Source organism: Hemibagrus wyckioides, linkage group LG04, assembly GCF_019097595.1.
Source record: "Hemibagrus wyckioides isolate EC202008001 linkage group LG04, SWU_Hwy_1.0, whole genome shotgun sequence".
NCBI lineage: Eukaryota > Metazoa > Chordata > Actinopteri > Siluriformes > Bagridae > Hemibagrus > Hemibagrus wyckioides.
In genome coordinates, this window is record NC_080713.1 from 12,610,611 (window position 1) to 12,625,165 (window position 14,555).

Below are 14,555 nucleotides of genomic sequence, written 5' to 3' on the forward strand. Positions count from 1 at the left end.
GGCTGTACACTCACTACTTTACACTGTAGCAGAGTGTCATTTCTTCAGTGTTGTCACATGAAAAGATCTTTTTTTGAAGCAATATGCATTCTACTTGTTCCTGTAAAAGTTTCTGTGCTAACAAAAATTGGCAGGTTTATGCCACCATCTGTAATGGGTAAACCAATCTGGGAATTCTGTTAAGTATAAAAAAAAAAAAAAAAAAAAAATTGCACAGCCACATCATAGGCTTGCTTCCCCTTTTAAGCAACTTGTCATTGTTTGCTCAAATTAGACTGTTAATAGTGTTTATAGAAATGTGCCAATTTTTAGAAAAATACCAGGCTGAAAAAAAGATGATTTTGATTTTGGCCCCATGTTCATTGTCTCGGTTTCGGATAGATTTATTTTAAAACCTGCTATACATTTTATGTTCTAATGTATGTGGACACCTGACCATCACAGCTATTTGTGGCCCTTCTGTTAAACTGTTGGCACAAACTTGGATGCACATAATTGTCTAGAATGTCTTTATATGCTGCAAAATTAAGAATAGGGGCCTAGCTTGAATCAGTTCGAGCATTAGGGTATGAAGTTTTGCAAACATTACTGATTTTGTTCAGGGATAATTACAATAAAACCAAACAACTAAATGTTAATGCTACGGGATGCATTTGTGGTATTTTATGTGGGTCACTGTAATTTAATATAGATATAGGTTTCAGTTACCTTTGGCATATTTAAAGTTCAAAACTAAATACATTTTTAGATATTTAGAACTAGCATACAAAACTATACCAGTGCTCTGTGCAACTTTGAAGAGGCATGTTGACTGCATAACATGAACCTTATCCGGTACCTTTTAAAACGTTCAGAATCTTTCACCCCTACAGCATTGCCACTATATAGGCTTCGACAGTATAACCTCAGCCACAGAGCTAGATTTCAAAACACCTGATATTTATGACTCTGCTTTATGAAGTTCCTTGTGGTGCTTCTTTGTTCGCTCAGCAGTATCCCTAATAAACGTCACAACACTGTTTCATGGCTCTGCAAGGGTCTCCATTAATTCCAATATTTTTAGTACCATTAAAGCACTGTGGAACCAGAGTACACACAGAACTGTTAGTTCCCAGCTTTCCTTTTTTCTTGTCTTTTACAGCTACTCATGGAAAATGTAGTTTGTTCGAATAAGTTTACAACAAAGCGTTCTTAAACATTAAAGCAAACAATTATTTCCATCTATATTAATCATTATTCAATATCAATCAATTACAGCTAATATATTGTAACAAGGCGGTACCATCATGTTCACATTCTCCAAGAATGGTAAGTTCTCTGACTGTTGTTTGTGCATGTCACAAATAACTGCTCAGTTCTGCTTCAAGAATTGAAATTACATGCTTGCAATACTCTTGTGTATAGGTAGAATCACTATGAAGCCTGGGACTATTAAGTATTCGCGCACCTGCCTGAGGCCTGTGTCTTGTGGGAACTCTTGAAGAGAGAGATCACACCTGATATATTTATATATTATATTTGAGGGAAGATATAAATTATTCAGTGTAATTAATGTGTTTGTTTGCATTAAGGTAGCCATTCATTCGGTTATGGTAATAATGTTTTAATGGCAGTTCAAAATATTAATTTCTTTTTAGACATTGTACTTAAAAATAATTTAATTTAGAAATTGTTTTTATTATATTAATATTAAGAAATGAAGTGTTGCATGCTGAATGTGTTCAGAGTAAGGAAAACTTGTACTCTTGCTAGCTAGTATTTGTCTAGAGTTTTTGAGGAAAATTGAGTTCTCATCTTATTTCTAGTGTAGCCAGTGTTTCCACTCAAATTAAGTTATCATTGTAGCATTAAATGGTCCTTTAAGTAAACTCAAATGTGCAGGGACATGTACAAAGAAATGCATACCCCTCTGAAACTACTGGAATCAGTATTTAATAGTCTGTAGACTAAATGCATTTTGTTTTGAGATTAAAAGATGAATGAGAATTTGTATCCTGGTATTTAGATTTGCTAAATGACGGAACAAATTTTATCAGACCACCCAATTTTTAGGTAAGCAAAAAAAATTTGGAACATGTGTCTTATGTGAACAGGTATTACTTGTTACCAAAGTGTTTCCTGTTGATTAATTGTTTAAACAATCAATAGTGCTAAGTATTTACTCGTAGTTTAAGCCTTCTATTTTATATCTGAAGACTGAATTTGTTGTTAAAATGTGTAAGCCCACTTAAGGAAAAGACATATTCCTTTATGTCCTTTATTCCTAAATGTTATAACATTTTGGGATGTCCTGAAAAATTAAGAAACCACTGGTCTATTGAGTAACAGGTACCACAAACCAGTTGGCTAAGGAAAACAGAAACAGATGATGACAAACAGTGTGAGAGCTGTGAAGTAAAACTCAGAAATAAGTCAGGGAACTCTCCAACAACCTCCACAAGGCAGGGGTGATGGTATCACAATCCACTGTTCAAAGATGACTTTGAGTGCAGAACTATATAGGCTATACCACAGGATGCAATCCATTCATCAGCAGTAAGAATCAGCCAGACTGGAAATCACAAAGAAGTTCAGAGAACTTCTGGAACAAACAAAGTCTTTAACTGAAAGAGGCTGTATTAAAAGCATGGAAAAAACATCAGAAGAAGAAGAAACCACACAGGCTTGATGCAGTTAATCTTAAACTATTGTCTCTTATCCATCTTTTGATCTCAAACCCAAATTAATTATCCTGGCTGTTTCAATAGTTTCAAAGGAGAATGTATTTGTATACAGTTTCATTCATTTACTGACATTTAAAAGCTGAGGATGAGTGGATGAGTGTCTAGCTTGCAAACATCTGCTCCAAATATCCCTACAGTATACCTGGCAGGGCTTAGTAGGGCCAACTACCAAATGTGCCTAAAATTATTTGTATAAATAATTGATTAGATTTTGGACTTTGGTTTTATTATTATTTTAATTAATTTAACCATCTACTTACCCTACAATTTTTTATTTAGTCAAGTTTTCTTCCTTTGTCTCTTTTCTACCTTTTAGTGAGTTCACCAGTGGAGCTGCTGATTATGCAGGCTCTCTGCTGGGCCCATGATGATCTGAGCCAAGTGGACATCAGCAGCTATATCCTGAAGGTTTGTGGCCAGGAACAGGTCCTACAAAAGTAAGTTGTTATTTTACTGGTATTAGTAACGTTCCCCCTTGGCACTAAATGAAAAGGAACAAAATAATGTCTCACTTACACAGTACTATTTAAAATGTGCCGAACCATCCCAACAATTAACATGCATTTAACAATTTATGCATCTTGCAGAAAGCCTTTCTGTCCAGCTTCGTACTGTTCCAAAATCAGCCTGTAATGCTTCCTGTCAGGATGCATTCAGTGGTGCAGGTGTAAAAGGTCTTTTATCACCATAGAAGGCAGTTTAAAGTCTCAAACACCTAGGGTGGTAAGATACTGATGGGCAATTTTCACCAGGGTCAATGTAACAGGGCCATTGATGCTAAGGAGGTGGTACTTCCTCTCCTGCTTTATGCTGATCATCTCCTGTTATCAACTTTTGTGTCTTGCTGAAATGTCAGACAGAGGTTGTTCTCCTGGCAATAGTTATTCATTCTTTTAATCTCCTCAAGGTAAGCCTTTTCACTTAGCACGTGAAGGGGAATATAAATGGCACTAATGCAGACAGGTAAATTCCAGAGGAAGGAAGAGAGGTTGACTTTGGATAATCAGAAGATTCAGGTTGGGTTTGCAGTAGGTGAAAGTGGAAAAATGCTCTACGCTGCAAAAATGTTGACGAATGTTTTCACAATCTGGCAGATGCAGTGCTCTGAGCAATGTTTTAGGTTTCCTGCCTCACTTCAAAAATTGTTCAGGAATGGTTTGAGGATCATGACAAATCTTAAATCTCCAGATGCACAGTCTGATTAGCATCTGTAGGATGTCCTGTACAAGTAATACGGATCCAGGCACCATCTTGCAACTTGCAGGACTTAACTCTTGCCAGATACCACAACACATCTTTAGAGGTCTTATCTAGTCAATGCTTCAAGAGGTCTGAGCTGTTTTTCTGATGTTGAAGGACCTACACAATAACAGGCAGGTGATTTTAATGTTAAGGCTGATTGGTATATTTAGCAACGTCTAACTTAATTGTGTGTGTATGTATATATGTTTATATATATGTATATGATCTGATCTTCACCAAAGTCACAGATACCAACAATCAATATTTCTAAGCTGATAAAACAGTCATGTCATTATTGAACACACTAAACATACAAAGTGATGGTGGAAAAAGAAAGTGAAACAGTGCTCTAATAACTAGTTGAACCACCTTTGGCAGCAATAACCTCAAGGTAAGTGCTTCCTGTAGCTGCAAATTAGACCAGCACAATGCCCAGGAGTAATTTTGGACCATTCTTCCTTACAGAACTGCTTTAGCTCACCCATATTCTTAGGATGTCTGGTGTGACTGGCTCTCTTGAGGTCATTCCACAGCATCTCTGTTGGGTTGAGGTCTGGGCCACTTCAAAAGGTGGATTTTATGTCTCTAAAGCCATTCTGTAGTAGATCACCCAGCTTCTTCTGAGCTTCAGCTTATGGACAGCCACCTTGAGATTATCCTTTAGGATATCCTGATAAACTTGGGAATTCATTTTCCCCTCCACAATGGCAAGTGGTCCAGGCTCAGAGGCAGCAAAGCAGCCACAAACCATGATTCTCCCTCCACCATACTTGACTGTTGGGATGGTGTTTTCACGTTGGTACGCTGTTTTCATTTTATGCCATACATAGCGCTGCATGTACTTCCCAAACAATACAATTTTTGTTTCTTCTGTCTACAATACATTTCCCAGTAGTGTTGTGGAGTGTCCAGGTGGTCTTTTGCAAACTTTGTGCTGCACTGCAATTTTTTTTTTTTTTTTTTTTTTTGGAGCGCAGTGGCTTCCTTTGTGGTGTCCTTCCATGGATACCATTCCTGTTCAGGCTTTTGCGTATGGTTAGCCAGAGATGTTAGCTAGATTCAATGAATACTTTAACTCTAGCTGTTACTCTGGGGTTCTTTTTCACCTCAATGAGCATTGTGCCTTTGGAGTGATCTTAGTTGGGCATCCACTTCTATGGAGAGTAGCCACAGTACCAGATAATTTGTCTAACTGTGGACTGACGAATATGTAAAGTCTTTGAGATTACTTTGAGAGAACCCTTTCTAGCTACATGGATATCAACAACTCTTGATTGTAGGTCTTCCGAGATTTCTCTTTTTTGTGAGGCATGGCTCACATTAGTTTATGCTGCTTGTGAATAGCACACTGACACTGTTTGGGTGTTTATATAAGTCAAATTAGCTCTAACCACACCTTTTATTCTTGTTTCATTGATTAGACTCTGGGTTTGCTAACACCTGACTCCAACTGCCATGTAGTGCCACCAAAAGCCTAGTGTTTCATTTACGTTTTCCACCATCAATTTGTATGTTTAATGACTGTGCTCAGTAAAGACATGAAAGATAATCACTTTTTTGTGTTTTAACAATTTAAGCAGGAAGCTGAAAATGGCTTACTTTTTCTTGCAGTTGTATATCTCCTTAGGAGCGAGCACTGATGGTTCTGTTGGATTCTGGTCTTCCGATATTACTTGATCATTAAGGGGTAGGGATAGTAATATTGCAGCTAATTAATTCTCCTTCATATATATATAAAAACCTGGCTATTCGTTTGGCAGAGATTTGTCATTAGAGTATTTTATGAAATAAAATTAAAAAAAAATCCCCAAAACATGAATCCATTGACCACTATTTTAAACACATTCCCTGCACAAAGCTACATGTGCCAAATAAAAAAAATACTTAATTTACTTGTCTTCTGTTCCACCAGTATGCACCTTGTTGTGACCCCCATAGTCAGTAATTGCTCTGTCAGTTATGCTGACATGATTGACAAAAAGTAGTATATTAACTTCTTCTTCTTATTAGTTTCTTTGTGATTAAATTTTTCATCCGTTTGGGGTTTCTGCATATGCATTCTGTAGATGCAGCTGCAATCAGAAATATTCAACCCCCTCACCTCAGAAGACATTATAGTGATGTTGATGAACGATAATGACAACCTCATTTAACAACAAAAAATATTTTTTGATACATTTTTGAGTTATTTGACAAGAGAAGTTGACTTAACTTTGAAGTTCAAATAAAAAATGTAACTCTTTTTAAACACGTGCATGTGTAGTATTATTCAACCCTGAACTTCAGTATTTTGTGGAGCATCCTTTAGCTTTTATAACTTTTTCGGTAAGTGCTGACAGGCTTAAACCTCTTGATCAGAATCTTTGCTCATTCTTCATGTGCAAATGCCTCTAACTCAGTGATGTCAAGAAGCTTTAATTGTCATTTCAACCACATATAGCTGATGCAATACATAGTAAAACGAGACAACCTTTCTCCAGAACCCGGGTGCTATATAAGACAACATGGACAACAAAGTTTGAAACAAAGTCCTAGACAGAAGACGGTGCAAACCGAAAATACAAAAACATAACAGTACAGGACACATAGCGAAAAATGTGCAAACTAGAAGAACTGTAAACCATGTTTGAACCAAAAATGTTTGATGGCTTCCATGCTGCATTTTATAAAACTCCCTAAAGATTTTCAGTCAGATTAAAATCTGGTGACTTGGAAGGCCGCTCCTGGACATTCCAGGAAATTTTCTCAACCAAGCTTTGGTTGACTTGGAGGTGTGCTTGGGATCATTGTCTTGCTGGAAAGTCCAGTTATCACCAAGATTTAATTTGTCAACAGAAGGCGTCACATTCTTCTTTAAAATGGTCTGGTATTTCTGAGAATACATGATACCAGGTACATGATTGAGATAAACAGCCCAATCTCATCAATGACCCACCTCCATGCTTGACCGATGGTATTCTTCTGGTCATAAGCCTGGCTTTTTGCATGCCAGACATACTGCTGGTCCATATGTTCAAACAGTTTCAGTTTGGGTTCATCAGTCCATAGTACTGTCTCCCAAAACTCTGTGGTCTTATCCAAATTCCTCCTGCCATATTCTAGTCAACTTTTGATGTTCCTTGTGGTCAGGAATGGAATGTCTTGAAGTCCTTGTTTATTCAGTGCACGTCTTATAGTTTCCACGGAAGTACTTGTACAAGCCTTCATCAGGTCATCCTATAGGTGTCTTGCAGTCACATGGGGGTTGTTGTTAGTTGTTCTACTTACATGGACAGGCAAGTTTGGAGTTGTTCTATAAGTTATAAACTTCTGTACAATGCTCCTGATGGTGTCTCAGGTGTGATTTAAATAATAAAATATACACCTATCAGGCATAACATTAGGACCACTGACAGGGGAAGTGAATAACATTGATTATCTCCTCATCATGGCACCTGTTAATGTGTGGGATATATTAGGCAGCAAGTGAACATTTTCTCCGCAATGTTGTTTATTATTATTAGAAGCAGGAATAATGGGCAAGCCTAAGGATTTGAACAAGTTTGACAAGGGCCAAATTGTTGCTCAGATTGATAAAGAAGTTAATGCTGGTTCTGATAGAAAGGTACCAGAATACATCACAGTTTGTTGCGTATGGGGCTGCATAGCCACAGAATAGTCAGGGTGCCCATGCTGAGCCCTGTGCACTGCCGAAAGCACCAACAATGGGCATGTGAGCGTCAGAACTGGACAACAGAGCAATGGAGGAAGGTGCCGGATGCATGTGCGTAGCTTACCTGGGGAGAACACGGCACCAGGATGCACTATGGGGAAAAAGGCAAGCCGGCGGAGGCAGTGTCATGCTTTAGGCAATGTTCTGCTGGAAAACCTTGGGTCCTGCCATCCATGTGGATGTTACTTTGACAGGTACCACCTATCTAAGTGTTGTAAACAGACCATGTACACCCCTTCAAGGAAATGGTATGCCCTGATGGCTGTGGCCTCTTTCAGCAGGATAATGTGCCATGCCGCAAAGCAAATATGGTTCAGGAATGGTTTGATGAGCACAAAAATGAGTTTGAGGTGTGGCCTCAGATCTCAATCCAATCAAGCATCTGTGAGATGTGCTGAACGAACAAGTCAGATCCATGGAGGCCCCACCTCGCAACTTCTTTCTAACATCTTGTTGCCATCGTTTTGTTAAATCATGTTTGTATATATGTGTATTTGTTTGTTTGTGTCATTGTTCTAGTCCCTGTACACCATATTTTTCTTTTTACACGGTTATGTGTTTCAACTACAGCGCACACACACACAATCAACCAATGTTTTTAAGTCCATCTTTTCCTTATTCGCTACATTCCTGCTGTTTCCCTCCTTCTTTCCCACTATTCCCCCGGCTCCAGTACGTGTATTTAACACACACATGGGCAGGCATAACGTTCCATCTTCTAGATTAAGACATTTTACTTTTAACAACCAACAATGCAACACCTTAAAGTAGTATTGTGAAATGCGTGTGGTTTCAGAATCTAGACAAAAAGAATTAAAATCGTCAATCACCTAAGTTTAAAGCTGATATATATTCTTACAGGAAACACATTGATAAACTCAAACCTGCAAAACGTCACATTTAAACAATATGATAAAATATTCTCATCAACATACAATAGTAAACAATGGGGTGTCTCAATCTTGATCAATAAAAGTATTCCACTGGTCCACAATACATCTGTTATTGACCCAGAAGGAAGATTTATCATTAATGCATCAATTAATCATACAATGCTTACATTTGTTAACATATATGTCCAAAACAATGACGATCCATCTTTTTTTTTCCCATAATCTATTTTCTCTATTGTGTGACTCAACAAACATTATCATTGCTAGTGACCTCAGTACTATTATAAACCCCAAAATCGACTGCTCAAGTTCCTCTGATAACACAAGAAATTGGCACTCTACTGAAATAAAAAAAAAAACTATATTTGAACAATATAAAAGTAACAGTTTACTTTTACCCCCTCCATCAGACTTTTTCCCGAACTGATCTTTTCCTCATTAGCAACTCATTCACCCAACAAGTAACCATAATTCACCCTATCATAATCAGTGACCATGACACTATATCCCTCACACTAAACATCCACGCTCATATTAAACCCTGCACAAGATGGCGTTTTAATACATCACTACTTCAAGACACTGAATTTGATAGTCCCATTAAGGAAGAGTGGGCATCCTTTCTGGAGATGAACGACTCTCCTGATATCACACCATCAGTACTATGGGAAACAGGCAAAGCAGTTCTAAGAGGTAACATATCCTACTGATCATACAAGAAAAAACAGCAACAAAAACAGGAAACCACTTTAGAACAAAAGATTAAAGAATTAACAAACTCGTACTCAAATAACCCCAGTGAACAAGCACAAAATGAGTTAAACTATTATAAAATGCAATATGAGAGTATTGTACACAGAAAAACCCAATTTATCATCAAACACCTTAAATATGAACAGCTCCAGTATAGCAACAGAACAGGTAAATATCTGGCAAATCAACTACAACGTAAAAAAGAAAAAGCATTTATTCCATCCATAGTAAACTCTACAGATGAAATGGTGCACAACTCGCCGCGTATTAATGCTGTTTTTCAAAACTATTACAGTGACCTATACTCCTGATCACAATGTAAATCGGTCATATATCGACATCTTTCTAAACAACCTTAAACTGCCAACACTATCCCAAGAACATGCAAAAAGTCTAGATGCACTTCTCACCCCAAGATGAACTTCATAAAGCACTAAATAAAATGCCCAATAACAAATCACCTGGACCTGACGGATTTCCAGCAGAATTCTATAAACAGTTCTGGCAAATTTTATCACCATTATTTCACAGAGTAGTTATAGAAATTAAAGCTACCTTAATAATACCAGCACTCATGAATACAGCTGTCATGACACTTCTACTAAAACCCAATAAGGACCCAACCCACCCTTCCAGTTACCGCCCCCTTTCAGTCATCAATACATATTTACAAATAACTAGAATTTAGCTTTTCCAGAAGAAAATGCGTGTGATTGCGAAAAGCTAAGCAATATGTTGCTTAAACTATTGCAATACATTGTCAAATAGTATATACAAGCTAAAGTCACAGTTAAAAAGTTTAAGGTAGTATGTGGCTATAGAGTAAGAATTCAAGCTGTAGGAACAGTTTAAAGATGATGCATCCTAAAAAAAAAAAAAAAATAAACTCTTCACTCACTCTAGCTGACGTCACACACAGTAGTGGTCTGAAGTCCGTGAAAAATACATTTAAAAATCCATATGAAATAAACTATAATACTTATCAGCATGAAAAGTAATAGCACACCTAAGCAGCATTTTAGCATTGGAATCATGTTTCCAGCTATTATCGTTTAAGCGATATGTTGCTTAAACTATTGCAAGAAATTACAACTCCGAGCGGGTCTCGAACCCGGATCTCCAGCATAGGAGGCGGGCGCGCTAACAAATAAGGTAAACTGCAGCTTATAATACTACTGAGATCAGTGGAGTAATGTTTTACACATGTTTTAAGGCATCTACCGATAACCTCCAAGAAAAACCGAACTAGTGTGTGCGCTCTCCTTAAATGTCCGTACGGAAACCAGGAAGTGAAGTCTGTAAAAATGCGTTTAAAAATTAATATAAAATATACTACAATACAATCAGCATGAAAAGTAATAGCACACTTAAGCACAACATGAGCAACATTTTAGCGTTAGAACCATGTTTCTAGCTATTACTGTTTAGGACTAGTAGCAAGTCCAGGAACCGGAATAATAATAATAAAGAGTGACAATAACAAGAGTGTAATAATAATAAATAAATAAATACCCAGCCCACATTGCAAGGTGGGGCTCATGGGGACCCATGTGGGGCCAGTCCAGTACCCACTGATAAACCTATAATGGGCCCTTGTATATACCACATGGGCTTCACAAAATGGAACCAATATGGGCCTCATGTATGTTGCCCAGTTGGGCCCCACATTTGCCCCAGTCAGAATATATGTGAGATTCATATGGGCTAATTTAGATGGTGCCCACATGGGCCCCACCTTGCAATGTTGGCTGGGTAGTGATGATAACTAATAAATAGTGACGATAATTACCAAAGCACTAGCCACCAGAATAAAAACAGTCACCCCAATGTTAATCCACCCAGACCAAACAGGATTAATCAAAAACAGGAACCCCTCAGACAATGTCTGTAGACTATTTAACTTGATCAATCTTTCACAACAAAAACAAACCAAAACTATAATAGTATCATTAGTTGCAGAAAAAGCATTTGATAAGGTAAACTGGTCATTTCTCTTCAGCATCCTACACAAGTTTGTTTTCGGAGAGATTTATCCATTGGATAGAAACACTGTACACTTCTCCAAGGGCCACAATAATCACAAATGGGGTCACCTCACAAAGTTTCACACTTTACTGGGGAACCAGACAAGGATGCCCACTCTCCCCGTCCTTATTTGCCATCTTTATAGAACCACTAGCAGCAGCCATACGACAAAACATCAGAATTAAAGGAATTCAGGATACAAACTCGCAACATAAAATAAGCCTTTATGCAGATGACATATTACATTTACAGGACTTCTACAATTCACTAAAGGAAAAATTGAACATTAACTAATTTTCCAAAATATCAAACTACACTATAAACTGGAATAAATCAACTATATACAGTGCTCAGCGTAAATGAGTACACCCCCTTTAAAAAGTAACATTTTAAACAATATCTCAGTGTACACAAAAACAATTTCCAAAATGTTGACAAGACTAAGTTTAATATAACAACTGTTTAACTTATAACATGAAAGTAAGGTTAATAATATAACTTAGATTACACATTTTTCAGTTTTACTCAAATTAGGGTGATGCAATAATGAGTACACCCCACAACAAAAATTACTACATCTAGTACTATGCATGGCCTCCATGATTTTTAATGACAGCATGTCTTCTAGGCATGGAATGAACAAGTTGGTGACATTTTGCAACATCTATCTTTTTCCATTCTTAAATAATAACCTCTTTTAGAGACTGGATTCTGGATGGAGAGTAATGCTCAACTTGTCTCTTCAGAATTCCCCATAGGTGTTCGATTAGGTTCAGATCAGGAAACATGCTTGGCCACTGAATCACTTTCACCCTGTTCTTCAGAATTCCAACAGTGGCCTTAGATGTGTGTTTAGGATCATTTGTCATATTGGAAAAGTGCACGACGATCAAGGACACGGAGTGATTGTAGCATCTTCTCTTTCAGTATAGAGCAGTACATCTGTGAATTCATGATGCCATCTATGAAATGCAGCTCCACGACACCAGCAGCACTCATGCAGTCCCACATAAGGACACTGTCACCACCATGTTTCACTGTAGGCACCATGCATTTTTCTTTGTATTCCTCACCTTTGCGACACCATACAGTTTTGAAGCCATTAGTTCCAAAAACATTTATCTTGGTCTCATCACTACAGAGTATAGAGTCCCAGTAGTCTTCATCTTTTGTCAGCATGGGCCCTGGCAAACTCTAGGTGGGCTTTTTTGTGCCTGGGCTTTAGGAGAGGCTGCTTTCGTGGACGGTACCCATGCATGCCATTCCTCTGCAGTGTACGCCATATTGTGTCATGGGAAACAGTCACCCCAGTTTGGCTTTCTGCTTCTTTAGATAACTGCAGTGAACTTGCATGCCGATTATCAGAAGATGCTCCTGTCGAGGTGTTAACTTCCGTGGATGACCTGGACGTCTCTGTGTGATGGTTGCATTTCCATCTTTTAAAAATTTTTGTACCACTTTTGCTACAGTATTCTGACTGATAAATAAAGCTTTGCTGATCATCTTGTAGCCTTCACCTTTCTGGTATAGAGAAATTATTTTCTTAGGTCTTGTGACATTTCTATTCCATGTGGTGCCATTGCTGACCGCATGAAATGGGAAGCGGTTTTCTTTAATTAACACCCTTTTATAGTCAACTGTCTGCTAGACACCTGTGTAATGAATAATTACTCACCTGTGGTTGAATTCTTGTTAAATTAGACATTTGTAGTCTAAAATTTAGCTTTGCTCCAGAGACTTTGAGTGGGGTGTACTCATTTTTGCATCACCCTAATTTAACCCTAAGTAAAACAAATGTTATATAAAACTTAGTCTTGTCAACATTTTGGAGATTGTTTTTGTGTTCACTGAGATACTGCTTAAAACGTTTCAAAGGGGGTGTACTCATTTGCGCTGAGCACTGTATACCCACTCTCTGAGTATGCTTGGGATTCTGCAGCTCAGGAATCCCCCTTCCCATTTCATATAGGCAACATTAAATATTTAGGTATCAATATTTCCCACAGGCTGTCAGAGCTTTTTAATCTCAACTACACTCCTCTGTTAAAAAAGATAGAAGATGGCCCAACATTCCACTTTCACTAATCGGATGAATCGCTATAGTGATAAAGATTTTGCCACAAATAAACTACCTGTTTTCAGTGATTCCCACAACTCCCACAGAAAATTGGTTTAAATTGCTGGACGCACTAACACATCTCTTTTTTTTACTGGAAAAACAAGAAACCTAAAGTTTGTTTATCAACATTACAACAGAAAAATCACAAGGTGGCCTTGAAGCACCAAACTGTCAGTGCTACTTTCTAGCAACACAACTACAATACTTAGTCAAATGGATTCAAAAGGATAATTTCAACAACTCATAGATAGACCTAGAACAAAATCAGTGTCAATCTATTTCAGTCACTGATCTTGCATTCCTGCATCAATCGATCAAAAAAAATGAACTATTTCAAGAATATTACTATTTTATCAACTCTGACAGCCTGGTGGAAAGCTCATAAGATCACTAAATTAACACCTTGTAGATACACCCCCCTATATGGCACAATCCTGACTCTCAACTACACAATACTCCAATCCACTTTCCAAAATGGCAGCACCACCTATTTGAGAATAACCAATTTATATCATTTAAATCACTAATGGAGTATGGAGTTGGGGGAGAACAGTTCCTGCAATACCAACAACTCAAATCCATCATTAAATCAAAAATGAATATAATTAATAACCCACTTCCAAACTAACTTGACGAAATTATGAAAATTACAAGCTCAAGGAAACTACTATCTAAACTTTATAAAATCATATCCAATGAAAGCACAATGACGACAATCCCAATAGCAAAATAGGAAAAAGATCATACTTTCTCCCCCAACTCTATGACCAGCAACACAAATTAACAACTCGTACAATACAAGACTATCCACAGAACCCACACACCCAAAGTAAAATGTTTAAAATGGTTTAACCGACACAGACACCTGTTCACAGTGCACCTCAGGTAGCATAGACAATTACTTCCATGCCATTTGGGCATGCAAACCAGTTCACTCCCACAGGGTAGCGGTAACTCAGAAACTCTCCACCATATAAAAAGCAAGATATCAGCCTTTAATGAAGCTTGGAACCCATTCTTAAAATATCTCAGTTTAAATGAGGTCCCCATGCACATCCCTGCAAATTCTTAAAAACAAAAACTAGTCA

At 37.6% G+C, this 14,555-nt stretch overlaps 1 protein-coding gene across 5 annotated transcripts in view; it reads left to right on the forward strand.

Moving 5' to 3' along the window:
* Positions 1-14,555, forward strand: part of pik3c2a (phosphatidylinositol-4-phosphate 3-kinase, catalytic subunit type 2 alpha) — an 83,228-nt gene that overhangs the window by 18,777 nt on the left and 49,896 nt on the right. For all 5 annotated transcript variants that reach the window (XM_058388042.1, XM_058388039.1, XM_058388040.1 and 2 more), the window contains exon 5: positions 3,040-3,160. In XM_058388042.1, coding sequence (XP_058244025.1) covers positions 3,040-3,160 — 121 coding nt within the window. The remainder of the gene's footprint in view (positions 1-3,039; positions 3,161-14,555) is intronic.